Source organism: Rhinolophus ferrumequinum, chromosome 3 (assembly GCF_004115265.2).
Source record: "Rhinolophus ferrumequinum isolate MPI-CBG mRhiFer1 chromosome 3, mRhiFer1_v1.p, whole genome shotgun sequence".
In the NCBI taxonomy this organism is placed as follows: Eukaryota; Metazoa; Chordata; class Mammalia; order Chiroptera; family Rhinolophidae; genus Rhinolophus; species Rhinolophus ferrumequinum.
Window position 1 is genome coordinate 77,286,488 of NC_046286.1, and position 18,848 is coordinate 77,305,335.

An 18,848-nucleotide genomic window follows, 5' to 3' on the forward strand; every position below is an offset into this window, starting at 1 on the left:
CATTGTTCAGAAGTAAATTAAGGTGTGCCTAATGGTAATGCATGCTACCTAGATATAAATACTCTAGAAAAAGAAAAGAAGAAGAAACATAAAAGGGAAAAATTACCTACTTGTGTGAACGTACTTGGATGTAAAGAAAAAAGGTAATCAAAGGTAAGACAGATACAGACAAGGTACTGCATAAGGCATCATTTACAAAGGAACACTGGAGAGATTGTAGAACAGAGCTAAGAAGATGTGACAATAAGAAAATCAAAGATAAAGAATGAAAGGAAGATTGTACCACATATTAGGATAAATGAGAAGACATTTGTCAAATACTCAAAGGACAAGGGAATAGTGCATATGAGGAAAGATGACTAAGGGGTGGGAATGGTAATTTAATAAACACAGGAAGAGCCAAACTGAACCAGACAGACAGCTCCCATCATGTAGGTGGTATTTAACATTAATCTGTAACATGGTCAATAAATAACCTGCCCTGGGTGACACTGATTTTTGTGAATTTTGCTTTCACAATGATCCCCTACCTATCACCGCTCCCCTAGGTGAAAGTGCGTTTGTCACAGGCTTCCTTTATGGAGTCTCTCCTGGGTGGTTTTGACAACGGTGACTCTTCAACTTAATTACTGTGTAATGAGACACGATATTTAAAATAGATATCTATATGCTGTTCTGATATGGATTTTTAAATATCTTAATTTACTTAAACCTAAAGCTTATGCACTTAACATCTGTAATGCATAAGCTGGAGCAGTGTCCCTCCTAACACCCAGAATGTTCAATTTTTCGTGTATTTTCCTAATCGTGTTGGATGTTAGCCACACTGAAGTTAGTGTTTGATACAGACAGAATATAAAGCTGTGAGACAGAAAATTTATGTTTTGTCCTGAATTCCCTATATGTGTGAGTTTAGATAAGTCATTTAACCTCTCTCTATATACATATATCTTAATTTTCACCAGTGTAAAACCAGGGTTCATGCCCTCTGTATATCTCTAAAGGCAGGAAGAGTAAATGAGACACAAGAGGATATTGTAAGCCCTTCTGAACATACATATCAATCTGGAGTACAGCTGAGCCTGGCTGTGTAACTCATCTTTTCAAGTGTTAATACCATAAGTCAATGTCTTTTGGTGCCAGGAACCTCATATCCCTCCCTCTCCTAGAGTACATCAGAGAGGCAGCTCTTCTAGTCTGTTCACAGGGAAGGCCATCTTCTTCCTCAGTAAGCACTGTGTGACCTTGAACAGTTCTGCCCACCCCCGCCCCCTAGCCCCACCCACACCAGCATGGTACGTGGTGTGCAATCACAGGCTAGTTTTGAATTATTATGAGGCCAGTGACTAGAATGCAATGTGGTAGGGACTGGAGGTGCTCAGGCCTGGCTCTCCTCCTAAACACTCAGCCACAGCTCTTGAGCAGCAGCTTCCTTTGAGCCTCTGAAAACTGCCCAGAAAACTGCCCAAGCCATCCACAGTTGCTGGCAAGCATAGCACCAGGCATATGGCCAGTTTGAATGGAATTGGGAAGGCATATGGAGAGAGATTCTTTTCCCTCCAAAAGGCTTTATAACTTCAAAGGGTAGTTGGTTTGATTATCGTTATATCAACCAAGCACCCAACATCTTTGACCCTCTACAGTTTGCCAGGCATTATGTCTGACATTCTGAGGAATAAAAAGATAATAACACACAGTGCTATCCCCAAGGATTGAGATTAGATAGACATGACGAAACACATAACAAAGTAATTACTCAAAATAGTCACGAAAGGTGGTAATGATGGTTGTTTTGAAAATCTAAGAAAGGAGGGATGTGCCAAAAATAATCAGGGATGACCTCACAGAGGAGGTGATGTTAGAGCTGAATCTCCAAGGCTTGATTTATTTTTGGATAATTAGAGAGGAGTTACAGAGCAATAGTATAAATAAAAGCTTTTTCTGGAAATGTTCATAGGACAGTAGACAATAAGAATGGTAATAAGGTTGACAAGATTAGTTAGGAAATTTTTTTTAAATCATATATTTAACAATATTCACTCAACATTTGCTGTAAGGTAGGCATCATACTAAGAGCTGGATATAAAGTGACGAGCAAAACAGACCAAGTTCTTGCCCTCTTAGAGCTTACGTTACATATAGTCAGGGAGGTAGCCAATAAATAGATAAGCCAACACATACGCATAAATAAGGAATTCTAAAATGCATGGTGCTTATATAGGAAATGTTTCATTGCAGGAAGTGCAAAAATCTAGGTAAGTGTGCTGGAAATGGCTACACCAGGAAGAAATACTTATTAAACTGAAAGCTAATGGTTGACCAGGATCCAATCACTGAAAGTATAAAGAAGCCCATTCCAAGCAAGGACCAAAGGAAGGGAAGAGTTTGATACTTTTCATATACAAAGGAAGCCAAGGAGGTTGACTGCATAGGGTCTTAGTCATAACATTTTTAACATGTTTCTTATCATGCGTCATGTAGAGTGCTTGACATGTTAATATTGGAGGACTCCTGTAATCGGTACTAAGTTTGTTAATGATGACTCTTACATGTTATTGTATATATTAATTATGTAAGCAGAAGTCAAGGCAACGAATACTACCTTCTCCATCCAAAATTTAAAAGGGACAGTGTATCGATATACATTTATTTTTTTTTAAAAAATGATGCTTTGAACTATTAACAATAATTGATAAGCTTGATAATGTGAATACTTATGTAAATTATAATCTTCTGGTAATGAATGTATTGGTAAAGCAAAAATATTAAGTTCAAATTATAAGGTACATTTTCTCTATAGGAAGAGATACTAGTGTTGGTGATATGTTAATTTTTAAGATAATATGTTGAAAGATGACCATAATGTAGATCAAGTCTCTTATTACAATGTCTGTGATATGTGAAAATAGGAGTGATATCATAGAGTGCAGTCAAGTCCAGACTAGACAAACATATAAAGCAGTTTAGACAGCCAACATCTTAAACAGTTGACCTTAGTAATTCAAAAGCAGCAGACAAAAAATTATACGTGTGTATGTATGTGTGATGTGAATGTGTAAAAACTTAATTGACCTATCTGAGCCTTGAATCTAAAAGTGAATACAATGTTATTATTAATGTTTTAGAAGTGTTATCCAGAGCTTCTAATACATAGATTAACACCCTCCAAACCATTGTGTATATCTACTGCAAACTGTAAAGAGGAATTTTTAAAGCTTCCAAATGAATTCTTAATCCTTTCATCCTTTTATTTGTGATAGTAACACTCACAGGTTGAGAAATTAGATGAAAATAGTTGGATTTTATAGTCTATCTTTTATGCAAAACTTTGAAAACTTTCATGAATGAAACGTCTTAATTGCCATTGGGAAATCACAAAATGCAGAACAATTCCTGTAGTATTTCCTACCGTGTTCTGTACTGGCCAGACATTTTGTTCTATTTTAAGTTCTACTTAAAATCTTCTTCAATATATAAGAAAAAGTAGATATTTTTGAGCATATCTAGAATGTAAGCCCTCTGGTACAAGATTGTGGAGTATTAATACTCTGCCAATCTGGATCTTATCAAATTATTTTGAGGCACTTTGTGATTCTTTGATTCATTATCTGTAGTTAGATTATTCCTATCTGTTTATTTAAAAAGAAGTCATTTTTTTAGCATATGCATACACATAAAAAAATGAAATGTAAACCTATTTCAAGTTTCTCTAAATCTTGTATCTTTTACGAAAATTTTAATGTTCCACACGCCATTTTTATTTGACTACATATTGTATATCTTAACTATGAAAACATTAAATGGGTTCCATTGTGCCCAAATGGTATCTTCAATATGAATAAAGATGAAAATGTATGAGGATACTCTTTGGGAAATGAAGCTGTTTTGTAGTTCTGTTTTATTTTGTTGATAATGATGTACAGTTCTGGGATTAACAGCCATCTTTTCTGGTGATGATATATGGGAAATGTTATCATTTATTCTTCTTTAATGTTTTACTGGCATCTTTAGAATGTTATAAAACAAGCATTTACTACTTAGTAGTTAAGCATTTCCCTTCTTTGTTTCTTTAATTAACATTGATCTAAACCAAATCTATAGGATCAAGCTTATTGAGACAGACTTCCTGTGCCTCCATCATTGCTACACTCCCCACTTATTCAGTAAATAAAATATGGACAAAACTACAACATGCAGAGGCTGAACAATCCATTAAAGATTTTTGCCAAGAGTACCTTAAAGATATTTCAACAATAATTGTGCTTTATCACTTTTTCTGTGCCTTTGCATGCTACGAGGTTTTTAAAAAGACCAAATACAGCTTTCTGATTTCCATTTAATGGTAGAAGTCATAAAGTTTAATTATATACTTGAGCACAGGGCGTCATTTCCAGTACATCTGATCAATAATTCATCGATTGCCTTTGGCTCAAAGTAATAGTTGAAAGAAAATGTAGCCAGTGGAAGCTTATCTGAAAGTACCTTCAACCATCTCTATTAATTATGGTTTTCCTGAATTTGGATCATTAGGCTACCAAAGTGACAGCAGATGGCGAGCAAACTGGACAGGATGCGGAGAGGACCAACACAAGAGCAAACTCCTTGGGAGAATTCATTAAGGAACTTGCCCAGGATGCAGAAGGTATTACAAACGTCACAATTTAATCATTATTTCTCCTAATGGAAACATAGAAAAAGGGATTACACATGACGGAAATTTCTCTAGTAAGAGGTAACATTTCTCAATTTGAGGGTTGGGTTTAAAAAGTATTTTAGTCCAGATATTCAAGGGCATTATCTGCTACACCTACAGTGTTAAATTAGTGACAACAGTCAGTAAATTAGTAATTATGAGTGCAGAATAGCAGTAAATTGAACGTATTCCTTCAGGAATGCTCCCATGTTTAAGGAATGTCTATTCTGATTAAATAACTAATGGGAAACTTATGCTTTGTTATTATTTGTATTCAAAGCTAGTTAAAAGATATTTAATTTTTTTAAAGCTAATTTTTATCATCCTACACAGTAGATTAAAGCAGCACTTTAATTTCTCAAAATGACTTTCAAAACACATGGTACTGGTTTTTAATGAACATCTGTTGCTTGGGATTTGGATGCACTACCTTACCAGAAGCTGTAGTGCATTCAGTCCACAATTCTCTAGGAGTTACTTCTGGGCATCTGCCAACCTGACTGAGAATCAAAGTGGAAGCCATCTTTGAGCAAAAGCCCAGATTAAGAAACTCGTGAAGAAAATAGATAATACAAACAAACAAACCCACTAGCTCTTAAATATCTATTAATGTATAATAAACAGGCATTCATGATTAGAAAATAACAGAGTTGTTGTTGTTGTTGCTGTTGTTGCTTTAAAAAAGTAAAACATTTTTATTGCTCTACAATGTTATGCATTTTAGATATTTTGCTTTGTAATAAAGCCAAATAAGTTATGACATGAGATAAACCTTCACGGCAAATCCTGACAGGTAGCTTAGGAATCACTGGCCAACAAGAGAGTGAAACTCCCGAAGATTCCCCACTGCAAGAAGTAACAGAGTTTTAATCTGAGGCATAATCTGAGGCAAAACATGTCAGGATCTGAAACAGAAATTACTAGTACCAGAAAAATCTCAGTTAACTCATGTGGTTTATCTTCTTCCTGATGAAGCTGAGCTTTTCCTGGTTTTCTTTTCCTTTGATGCAACTTGACGTGTCCACCTCCCTCCCAGCAATCAAACAAACCCCCTTGCAAGTAGAGCAGTTTCACTCTGACTGGATCCCTGAAATCTCAATACTTTAGGAACTTTCCTTTTCCTTCCACCTCAATCTCAAATACTCCACACCCAGCAGCCTATCCTGGGAACTCATTTTGATCATTTCCATCAAACATTGGTATCTTTCAGTAGACTCTGGTATCAGCACTGCTTACTTCTCCACCACCGAGTTTGTGCACCACACAAAAGCCACCAGCAGGGAGCAGAGAGGGAATAATATGTATGTAACCCAAGCTTGCTTACCATCCACGTTCTATCAAGCAGAGGAAAGGGTTCAGTATCATCAGAGGTGTCTCCATTCCCTAAATTGTGCATCAGTCAGGAAGTCTGTGTGTCTGTCCAGATGGGGCACCTTTTTCTAATTCACATGGAAATGCCATGTGGGATAGCTGTCATCCTGTACCTGAGGAATATGTAAATACTATTCCTTTCATCTAGCGGGCACTAACATAAATGATAACAAAAATGATAACCACAGTCCTTTAGGAAAGAACTTTGGCAGAATTAAGCCAACTGTCAAGATTTCATGAAAATTTAAATTTGGATATGCCAGATTAAACTAAATCCTGATTGAGATGTGTATGTGTACTACAAGGCTTGATAGTTTGGGGGATTTTAAAAAAAGAAAACAAAACTCACCCAAAGCTTTAAGTGGGTAGTGTAACATATCCACACCCTTGTTTTCCTTTTAAAACTACAATAATGTGGATAATCATCAAGTACTTTTAGGTTTTATTAGTGGCAGTAGATGGCTGTGGGGAAGTGAATGCTTCAGCCTGGTATTATCTATGGCAGTTTTATTTTCAGATAGCTGGAATACCTTACTCATCCTATCTTCCATCACAAGTCATGGACCCTTTACAGAAAATCAACTTCTATTAATCTAAGGCATTGTTTTTTTTTTTTTTTGGTTGTTTGTTTGTTTGTTTTATGTAACTCTTTATTTTATAATAATTACAGATTCACACCAGTTGTAAGGAAAACTACAGAGAGCGCCCATGTAGGCTTTTCCAATTTCCCCACAATGTGACATATTTGGAATCTGGTGAGAAACCATAGCCAGACTGTTGGCACGGATACGGTCCAGACACAGACTGTGCCATCCACACAGGGGTCCCTCAGCGGCCCTCTTATGGCCACACCTCTTTCCTCCCACCCCAGCCCCACCTTCTTAACTCACTATAATTTTTAAAGTCTACTGTGCTATGACTCCTGATTAGATCATGAATATTAGAATTAGTGAGTGAATATATATATATATATATATATATATACACACACACATACATATATATATATATATATATATACACATTAGTGTACATATCTCCTAACATATAATAGAACTTAATGAATGCTAGACACTCTTTTTTCCTGTTTCTCAGACCACAGTATTTGTCATTCATGATAAATTTACCCACAGAAGATTTTTTTTTTCCACCTTCAGTATGAAAAACAGCTTTGCTTCTCCTGAGGAATTAATTTATTTGCATGTTACAGATATTGTATACCTCTTAAGTATCCCATTTTTGTTCCCCGCTATGCCTTGGCTACTAAGATGCTTAATGCTAGATTTAGGATCCACGCACTGAACATTATGTCTTTTTGTCTATTAATATTTCTCCTTATTCACTTCTGTTTTAATTTTTCCCATTTCCTTTTATGTTAATTTTATCTTGTTTTAAAAAAATTAACACTACTTTAAATTTGCTCAGAAATAAGGTAGAAACAAATAAGCAATTTTAAAAGATATATTTATGTTACAATTATTTTCAATACTGTTGAAAACATACTAAAGTGATATTGTATATCTGTGAATCAGAGATTCACACATTCATCTTTAGTTAAAAGTCCTCAGAGAGTTTCTAAATTCCGTAGATAGAAGCAGTAGAACAATCAGACCTCTTCTATTAAAATTATGCTTTCTTTCTTAGTATTATCAGTATTATTTTTATTAGTATTATTAGTATTATTTTTCTAAAGCAGTTTTTGTGTACCCTAATAATTTCTTCTAGTCGCTTATATATTGCTTTAATTTAAAAGAAGTGATGCATTCCAAAAAGCACAACCATCTTTTCCTTTTTTCTCCCTGATATCATTTTTTTCCCCACCAAACTTTCCTCTGCAGGAGTTTAGCTTTGAATAGACCACAAGAGAAAGAGGAGGCTGTATTTCATAATCCTCTCTTTCTCAATACCACCTAAGCCCAGGATCTAAATTAAATCAGATTATTTAAAAAAAAAAAAATCTAATCAGAGCTAATTTATATATCCATTTAATAAAGGAAAAACATACAGCTTTCGCAAGTTGCAAAGTGGGGTTTATCCTTTCATTTTAAAAAATGAATGCAAATGAGGTCAGTGGTTGCTTACATGCTACAATTGGTTAAAATCAACTGTCCAGACAGGTATGAACTCAGACCAAAGGGTTGTATTGTAGGTAGAACCAAATCAACTGTTGCTTTCTGAAAGTCTAAGAAGTAGAAATCTTCTTAGTTTTAATCATGAGCATTCTAACCTGGTTCCCACATAGTCTGCTAGGTCAAAGAGCTTTCATATCAATCAGTTTATGGTCACTGTGGTTCCTTAACAAGCATGGCACAGCCTAGGTGCTATCCTACTAAAACTCAGGGGTGGGATCTTGAAAAGGTTCTTTGATATATGTCAAGGTATGACTGTTAACCAGTTGACCAAGAAAGAACCACTCTCACTAACTTCTAGGAATGTAGCACCTGAGTAATAATTTCTACCAGAGGGCTAAGAATGGCCATATATTTTGGAAAGGGTAGAATTAGAGATAGAAACTCAATTCCATCTACTAACCCAGTGATTCTCAAACTCTGGCATGCATCTAAAGCTCTTGAAGGACTTGTTAAAATGCAAATTGCTGATCCACACTCCCAGAATTTTTGATTCAGTAGGCCTGGGGTGAGTTCTGAGAATCTGAATTTCTAATAAGTTGCTAGGTGACGTTGATGCTGCTCATTTAGGGACCCCATTTCAGAACAACTGTACTTACCCATCATGACACACCCCCCCATGGATGCTTCACTTGGGCGGATCATATATGAGCACCTGTTTCCGGAGCTCTGCTCATTCTATCTTTGGAACAACTGTTTTCAGTGCCAATTAGAAAAGTTTCCAAGAATAGAAATGGATTGTCAGGATTCTTTTTGTCTTAAGTGGTCTCATGGTACAACCTTGAATGGTAGAAAATGCCACTTGGCCAACCCACAGCCCTCATTCTAGGGATTCTCATAGGTAATATTATAGAAGTAAGGTTTGGGGAGACAAAAAAGTTCAAAAAAACATCTCCTTTTTAACTTGTTAAATTAATGGTCCATAGAACACACCTCAGGAAAACTTGGTCTAAAACTAATGTTAAAACTGCGAAAATGTTTCAGCTCACCAGTTTTTCAAATTTTTATTTGACATAGCATTCTTGTTTCAAATGAAAAATTTCCCCAGATTACCAACTTATAAAAGAAATTCTTGGCAGAATAGACATCGTTTGTAGAATACCTGAAGCACCTAGGGAATCCTAAATTTCTGAAGAGCACAGTTTGAAACTCCATATAATGAATAATAAGCACAAACTCTTACGATGGATGTTATTGCTGGAAGGTATCACTGAGCCCTAATCCATAATGTTTGTACCCAGACTAGTGCCCCTTTCCTCACTTCTCTAAAAACATGAACACAGAACTGTGTAGAAGTTCAAAGGCAGGTTCAGTTTTCGGTATCACACCACCGGTAGTATTTCTGTACTCGGTATTTTAAAATTGACTGAATATGATTGTGTCAACAATGTAGACCTTACATTTTCAGCTTCCAAGTGTTAGGCTGTATCTCAATTTTTACCCATTACCTGAAAAGGATGTGAGCCACTTTTTTTTCCCTTTATATTTCTTCCTTTTGAGGAAGAAACGCCGTGCTTTAATTATGCCCTCAAAAAGAAATATTATCTGAAGAAATAATGTCACATTTCCCTGTTTGCTAAGGATGGTTGTATTCACTGACTCTGTGTCCCAGAAGAGCAGATGCTATGTGGCATTTTTGCATGTGGCATTTTTGTTTACTAATTTGCAAAATTTGTTTCATCCCCTACAGCTGTAAATGAAAAAGCTATAAAACTAAATGAAACTCTAGGAAGTCAAGACAAGGCCTTTGAGAGAAATTTGCAAGAGCTTCAGAAAGAGATTGATCAGATGATGAGAGAATTGAGGAGGAAAAATCTAGATCCACAGAAAGAAGTGGCTGAAGATGAGTTGGTGTGAGTAGATGCTCTGTTATGTTTTCGTTTGATAACTTGGTAACTTGAGCTCTCCAAATTGTTTCGAGTCTTCTAAAATTTTCGTCACATTGATACTCTGTTTGCTATTTATTTTATTTACTTAGTTATAATTTATCTTGCTCTAAAATGGATTGAAAGCATGTTTTTGCCTATATATAAATAATCAAGTAAATGATCTTTTTCTAGTGTAGTACCTTTTATAATTAGGCTAGTGCACATGCTTTATTAATGGCCTGTATTAGAGACTTTTAAGCTATCGAAGTTTTTTTTTTAATCAAATTACTTTCGATAAATGTATTTAGCAGGCCATCCCATATATTTTGTCATCTCACGAAACACTGAGAGTTGTCAAATAATAAATGATTAATTCTTTGAAATAAGGGTTGTGAATTTGAGTTTGGGAATGGTAATAAGGATTTTACCGATGCTAATTAACTCATGTGACCACACACTCAATCAAAAATACGTTTTTACATTCGCAGTCATCTAACTTCAAAGTGATGGTGTTATTAAACTTAAATATATATATTAAAGTAACAACATGGGCAACAGCTGAGAACTTGTTAGAAATACAGATTATCACACCCCACCCCGGACCTACTGAATTAGAAAAGTTAGGGATGAAGTCCAGCAACATTTTGACAAGTACTTCAGACGATTATTATGCCTATTAGTTCAATAACTACTTTTTTTCAAGTAGTTACATTTTCTTAAGGACTCAGATATTATCACTTTAGGAAAACTATTAAGTTAAACCCAGGAAACTCCCAGATCACTCAGTTGGAAGAAAAAGAAAAGTAGATAAAAATCATGATTTTATACTGGCACTTCAATACCATAGAGTTTTGGTCACAGTTTCTAACCAAAGATATCAAGATATTCATGCTTTATATTTAAAATATAAGAGAAAATATCTCATTATATTAAATCAGGTAGCTTTTTATTTTGGTGTGTGAAGTAAATCATAAAACTCAGTGCATCAGTCAGATTATGAGAATAACCTGAGATCCTTTCCAACCGAAAATTTACATTAACCCATTAATAATGTGGATTTCTTGTGCTTTAATTTTAATTGTATGTGGTCTTGCCACTTTTCAGGTGTCGGTTTTCAACTTGGTTTTGCATATACTCAGTCTTCTTTAAATACTGTCTTATTTTTCCATTGTTTTCATGTTAGCATCTCTTTATAACCTTTTAATACCAAGAAACCCTGAACCAGTGACAAGAGCTTATTGTGTGTTTTTGGGCTGGGGTGTTTGCAGAGCTGCAGAAGGCCTGCTGAAGAAAGTGAAGAAGCTGTTTGGAGAGTCCCGAGAGAAAAATGAAGAAATGGAAAAGGATCTCCGGGAGAAATTGGCAGACTACAAAAACAAGCTTGATGATGCTTGGGACCTGTTGAGAGAAGCCACAGATAAAATCAAAGAAGCTAATCGCTTATCTACAGCAAACCAGAAAAACATGACTGCTTTGGAAGTGAGTCTTAGGGGTTCTTTCATCTGAATCTAGGGGTGTGGGTGACAGGCGGCGGGTGGGGGCGGGGGGTGACCATGGCTGGCTAAGTCAAGTGGATGCACATTTACAAGATCAAGAATGACGACTCTGAAAGGAGACTTCTAAGAAGCAGAACAGGGTATGATCTTTCATTTTTAATCAATGGCCATTGCCCATAAAACCAAATAAAAATTTTAAAAGTTTACTTCTAAAGTACTGAAGATTTTTAAAAACATTGTGGCACAGTGGAAGGAGCTCTTTACTGGGAGTCCAAGAACTTGGTCTTAATAATAACTGTTGCACTAAGCAGAAATAAAAGCTTGGGCAAGTCAATTAATTTCTCTAAGCATCAGTCCCCCAACTATAGGAAAGCATGATACTAGAGCACACCCAGGGTATCCTCAAGTACTAATATTATGATTTTATAATCTACCCAACCTACCCAAATGTTTTGGAAATGACTGTCATAAATCCCAGAAGTGCCAAATATATTCTAATAAAATCTGGACACATAAGGAACAGTTCATTGAAAGACCAGAGCTTGGAAAGATTTGGTTCTCTTTTTCTTTGCCATGCATTCTATGTAAATGATATTTTAAAAGGGACTAACATGAATAGATCAAGTCTGAGTTATTTTTCCCTCCTTTTCCTCACAGACAAGAGGTACTTCTCTCCTCAAGAATTGATTGGCAGCCTCTGCCTTTGTCAGAGTGCTCACGAGGTTGGAACTAAAACAGATTTGTCCACATTTCTCTCTCTCTCTCTCTCTCTCTCTCTCTCTCTCTCTCTCTCTCTCTCTCTCTTTCTCGTCATCTCAAACTCTGTCTCAATACTTAACATGACAAATTGATCACTTTTTCCAAATGTAAATTCAGCACTAATGATGGCCCAAACCTGTATCTGATGTTTAGAAAACAACTTTCCTCCTCAAACGTACTTACCTTTGCTGTTTTCAAAATAATTTAAAAGTATTTAACCCCAACAGATATGAAAACAGCAGCAGACCTATATCTCTTTTAACATATAATCTCACCTTCAACTATAACTGAACACTCCCTGGCATATATTATGCTTTCAAATATGTTTGTGGAATGACAGTTGAATAAGATGAATCTAGATTTTTTTTCTACTTGTTACTTTTCATTTTTCTTTGGATTAAGAAGAGGACAAATTAATTTTTAAGTATTTTTTTTCTGAGACTTAGCCTTGTCATTTTGATCGAAGATTGAAGAGACTAATTTTTTCTTCAATATGTCTAATCTGAACCAATTTGGAGTCTGTTGATATGCTGGCAAAATTAAAGAAAAAGCACCATCCCGTGAGGCAGGATGCTGGGCCGTTGTCATGTCATAGGCTTCAACATGATTCATCTTGCTAGGTTACACACCAGTGGTATAACTTACCTGGAGGTTCACCTCTTCATTTTATGGCAACAGTGTAAGAAATTAAAATTATCTATGTAGAAAGTATAATAAGCATCTGGGAAGTATTTCAAGAAGAGTTATGATGGCACAGGAAATGGCGCATTCGGCTATTCCTTCTTTTTAGTGATGTTTAAAACTAGATGTCGTCATTCTTGGGACCCCCCCTAAAGATGCCCAGAGTTTATGTAGTCCGTATTAAAGTTCTAAGTAGTCCTTTCCAGATTTTCATTTGCGATGCCATGCTTAAGTAAAACTTACTGGAGTAAATAAACTGATTAACGTGAGTAAGGCACAGCTTATTTAAAGTTGTTCCCCAAGGTTGAAGTTGATTACCAAGGTTGGTACTAGATGGGCTAAAAAAATCACCTGGAGAGTTTGTTAAACAGGCGTGTTCCCTGGGCTCTCCCCCAGAGTCTGAGTTGGTTGGTTTGGGGTGGGGACCAGAGTCCGTATGCCAAAATTCTCTCTGGGTTAATCTGATGTGCATACAGGTTTAAGAACAATTGATACATTGTATCCATTTGATTGAATAATGAGGGTTTTTTTTAATAAATACCTTCATTGTACGTGTTTCCACCAAGAATGTGATATAATTAAGGCCCAACTCAAATAATTTTTTTGTATATTTTTAAGGAGGTAAGCATATAATTTTTATTATTAACATTTATCAAGTCCCTGTAAACACAAAATTGATAATTTCACCTGAATCTAGGGTGGGGGGTGAGGGTTGATCTTCATGGTGTGGTCCTTGGAATAATAACATTGGCATCACCCAGAAACTTATTAAAAATGAAAATTCTCAGGCCCCACCCTAAACTGTCAACTCAGAAACTGAGAGTGGGGCCAAGCAATCAGTGTTCTAAAAATATCTCCAGTTATTCAGATGCTGCCTTAAGTTTGAGAACCATTAATATTAACAATAAAACATTGCTGATGACTTTAGGTGACTTGTATTTAGTGGGAGGCACACACGAATAAACCATTCTGTACACTAGAGTAATTACAGAGGCAAGCAAAGGAAGGGCATCTAAATCACCCCTGGGTTCAGGATGGGCTTCACAGAGGACCTGACACATGTGTTATGTCTTGAAGTGTGGGCACTAGCTAGTCAAAATAGAAGAGGAAGGACATTCCGGAAGTTAGGGGAAAACACCTGCCAAGACACAAGGGAAAGAAAAGTAAGACATTTTGGGGAAAATTTAATAGGATTGGAATGAAGAAGTGAACAAGTGAGGGGTTGGAAAGCCAGCAAAGATAGAGAGGATTCAGGCCTTGAGTTTTAAGAGAATTGCATTCTGAGATTAAAGTAAGGAATTTTATTTTAACCCTGCAAGCTATTGGATGCAAATGAAATACTGGAATCATGGATTAAAATTACATTTTGGGACTTATGAGGGGTTTGTGTAAACTGGAGAATTGGTTTCATATTGGAAAATAGTGTGATATGAGGCAGGAAAGTATAATGGGATAATATTTAAATGTCTGTCAGACACCTACCATATCATGGAAGTTTGAGGTTGAATTGGAATAATTCCTGGCCTGGCCTCATAAAACTTACTGTCTCCTAAAAATTCAGGCATTAACCTTTCACTATATGTAATCCTGTGATTAATATGGTTTGGGAGAATCAGCAAAAGATTCACAGAAATGATGGAGCAGCATGAGGCTAAACACAGAGTTCACAAAGTATAAGGTGATCTTAGGAAATGTCAAATAGAGCCGTAAAACTCATTCATAAGCTACATAAAAGTCTGTAGCAAAAGATAGGAAACAGTATTTGGAGTCAGATCATAGGAGGCTTTGAATGCGGCCTTCTAGAAGCCAGCAGCACCAGAAGGGCATTTCCAGCAATGAAGAGAAGGCAGAAGGAACTCCGGGCCAATGGGCAAAGAGAAGATGAGCAATTCAGTTAAGCAAGGGAGCATGTATTGAACAGACAGTCTCCAAATCTACCATTATAACCTTATCAAAGGAAGGATTGTGAAGAAAGTGAAGAGTGAGATGCTAGATAAAAGACAGGAAGGTCGTTTTGGCAGGTTTTTAATTTCCCTACACACACACACAATGTGTTATACTTACAGAGCTCTGGAATGAATTAAGATCTAATGAGATGTCAAAAATAGAAATATAATCAACTTTGGTATCCAAACAGAATCACTTACTTATGCTTACAACATACTTTCGGAGAATAATTTTCTATACGTGGGCCTCCTTTCTGTTCCTCAAACACCCAAAGCTTCCTACCTTAGGAATTTTATATCCTATATCATTCTCTATTCATTCCCTCCTTTATTTAACTTTATATCACTCATCATTACTTAAAACTGTACATTAATTTACTTATTCTTTTTCTCCCTAATCCAGACAAGCCATGAGGAGCATATCTTCTGTTCACTCTATCCCCAGGGCCTAAGACAGAACAGAACATTTTTTTTTAACAAATAAATAAAGTGCCATCAAACAAACAGAAATACATGTTTTGTGTATACTTTTATTAATATTTGGGAGCTCCAAATCTCCATCTTTCGTTGATTCAAAGCTAAATTTTATCAGCGTCTAATGTGAAAATTAGCCACCTCTGAAATCTCCTTAATCTCTTGATCATTATTTCTGCTTTAGTATGATAAAGAATACATTTTGGTATTGCATAGCAATCGGTCCCCTAAAGTAACTTGAATAGAGCTTTGATAAAAAGATTCTAACTCACTACTTAATTGAAACCAGAATGTATGTAGCTCTTCACTTAATATATGTGTGGAAATATTCTCCCTTGTATTGATACAGCATTGTATCAATTTTGGTACAATATTGGTACAGCATTTTAAATTACTTGATTCATTAATACAAACAAGCCATGTTGAAAAAACTTCTTGAATACCTGTATATGGTATAACATTAAATCAGTTCATTCAAAATCTATTGGCTAAAACTGGAAGTTATGTGAAACAGACTCTTGAAAAATAAAACATGACTGGTAATCAAGAGCATCAAGACTAACCCTATATTTTTTTGTCCCTGAAGAGGGAATGACATATTTGAAATTTCCTCTGCATTAGCCAGTGATGGGAGTAGCTGATGAGCCAAGTGTCACCAGTGCAAGTCTCAGGAATGGACTCTCATTTCATTTAGTAATGCAAAAATATTTATTCAGGAAACTCTTCTCATATTGGAGATACAATGATGTATAAAACTGTTTTTATGGATATTGAGGGAGATATTCACTAAAGCAATAAATAAATAGTATATAATCAGGCCATAAACTCTGAAGCATGGGCTGACATACGTAATAAGCGATATGTTCAATGACATTGCATGATGCATTCAATGTATTATCCTTCATCAGCTACATACTTCAATGGGCTGTGCATTTCCAGAATTTTGTGATGCATTTTGTGATGAATTGGTCACTAATTTTTATTAAATGGCATGTGCTTTTAGTAACTCCCTGAAGAAGTAATCAAGATGGTTCAATTTGTGCAAAAAATAAAATAATGTTATCTCCGTTTATATGGTTTAAGGCCACCCAACAGAATATAACTTAGAAAAATGAGTGCTAAGAAGAGGAACAAAGTAAGATATTTAAAATAGTCGACAATTACATCCTGTTACTGTGTTCTAAGGCAGTATTCTAAGCCGGTTCTTCTCAAATTTTACTGTGGATATCATGGGGGTTGTTGTAAAATGCAGATTCGGGGTTGATAGTTCCAAAAAAGGCTTTGAGATTGCATATTGCTAACACGCTTCCAGGCTATGTTGACGTCACTGGTCAATGATCCACATTTTGAGTAGCAAGGGACTAAGTATTTCACACGAAGAGGCTGAATTACTTGCCCCAGATTTCATAGCTTGTGAGTAGGCAGAGCTGGGATCCCAGTCCAGGCAGGCTGTTGCCAGAATCTAGTTTGTAGTCATTGTACTCTAGTATATAGAAAATAATTGGGATGAAAATAAGTGTTATTTTAGATAGGTGATCTGAGAAGTGACCATGAGCAGAGAATGGAGGAGGAAGTAAGATAGAGGACTGGGGAAAAGCGCATGGTGGAGAGAACTGCAAGTGTAAAGGCTCAGAGGCAGGAACAAGATACATAGATATAGATACATGTATAAACACCTGGCAGCACATTGAAGTTGTTGGAGAAGAGGCAGGAAAAGAAGGGGATGAAATTAGTGCTATCCCAGTGCAAATAAGAAATGTGATTTCTACAATAGGAGAGTCAGTGTTTTCTCAGCTTAAGACGCAGGCTCTGTCATTAAGCAGACAGGACTCAAATCCTAACTACATAGTATTCACTGTGACCTTGGGTAAATCGCTGAACTTGTTCACTTTCCCATTCTTTTAAAAGGTGATAAACACAGGTTCCATAGAGTTATTGTAGAGTTAAACATGAGAAAAGTTTATAAACTACCTGGCATATATGGAGATTGAAATGATTATATAAAGTAGCATTATTATTTATATAAAAACATAAATAACAGAGAATTAAAAATGTAATTGATACAATTAAATTCACGGGTGAAAAGGTGATTGGAAGAATACAAATGAGTCAGAAGTAAAAAGAAATAAAATAGGCAAAATTATATTCCGAATAAAGAAACAGTATTATTTCTCTATTGATGATTTTACTCTCCTAGGCTAGAAATGAGTTTCATGTAGTTCTTAGACAAGCTATCAGTTTCAAAGAAAATTCAGAGTCTGTTCTCTTCTTATGTAACAGTCTATTAAGTTTATTCTTCCATGTGATAGTTTCTCTTTTTTTTGAAAAGTATTTCCCCGAAGTTCCTTTAAACATCCTATTTTTTCCATTTTTTACATAACTCCCATAGAATAAACCTGCCTATGTTTATACTCACCAAATACTCATTTGGACATACATTCTGGAATTCAACATCTAGTTCTGATGTCATTTAGTGTATTACCACATGTTCAGTCATACATAGTCAGCATTCACATTTTAGTTTAAAAATGGATGTTCATCTTACTTTAAAAATAGTTTTTAATTCCTCAACTACCATCACATAACTTTTCTTCTCTTGGATGACTCACAGTGGGATGAAGAAAGTACCTCTACAAGCATCTAAATACAATAACTCTTGGAGGACTGGCTGAATAGCTTATATTACTCTCATCTAGCCTTGCTGTCAATATGACATACCTTGTTGGTTACGCTTTTGTTCAGACAGCTCAGAGAAGTCGGGAATACAGGGCTGGGTAGGGTTTTACCCAAAGGCATTTTGATGTTTTGTTCATACTTTACTACAGAAAAAGAAAGAGGCTATTGAAAGCGGCAAACGGCAAACTGAGAACACTTTAAAAGAAGGCAATGATATACTTGATGAAGCCAACCGTCTCGCAAATGAAATCAACTCAGTCATAGACGTGAGTATTGGATCAAACCCAAAGTCAAAACAAGATGATAAGGACATAGGCTTTCATACATGGGAACCAATGAGAAACCTCAGTAATGTAAGCACATACTAATTTGTTTTCTTGAGGGTGTGAAATTGATTTTGCCTTATTCTATTGTGACCGTGCCCACCTAGGGGCAACAGTTAGACCTCATATTGCTCTTCCAATAAACAGGAATGTCTGTGTGAGGGTACTCATCCATGCCTACAAACCTGTACTTCCCCCTCCCCACCCCAGTGATGAAGCTCACTTCTTGTTCATAGGACAGCATTCACAATCTGCTTCAATATTCATATAACATTAGTTAAAACAGAAATGTAAATCGACAACAGACTTAACAAACTGTCTAATGCAGCAGACACTGTGACATACGGTAATAGAAGCATAATTGGTCTAAAAGAGCTTAATAACAATTATTTATGCATTTATACCTATGAATTAGCATGTTTTTAAAGATAG

At 35.8% G+C, this 18,848-nt stretch overlaps 1 protein-coding gene across 2 annotated transcripts in view; it reads left to right on the forward strand.

Moving 5' to 3' along the window:
• LAMA2 (laminin subunit alpha 2) overlaps positions 1–18,848 on the forward strand; it is a 527,500-nt gene that overhangs the window by 411,503 nt on the left and 97,149 nt on the right. For both annotated transcript variants that reach the window (XM_033102537.1, XM_033102538.1), the window contains exons 35-38: positions 4,531–4,642; positions 9,884–10,046; positions 11,330–11,540; positions 18,243–18,359. In XM_033102537.1, coding sequence (XP_032958428.1) covers positions 4,531–4,642; positions 9,884–10,046; positions 11,330–11,540; positions 18,243–18,359 — 603 coding nt within the window. The remainder of the gene's footprint in view (positions 1–4,530; positions 4,643–9,883; positions 10,047–11,329; positions 11,541–18,242; positions 18,360–18,848) is intronic.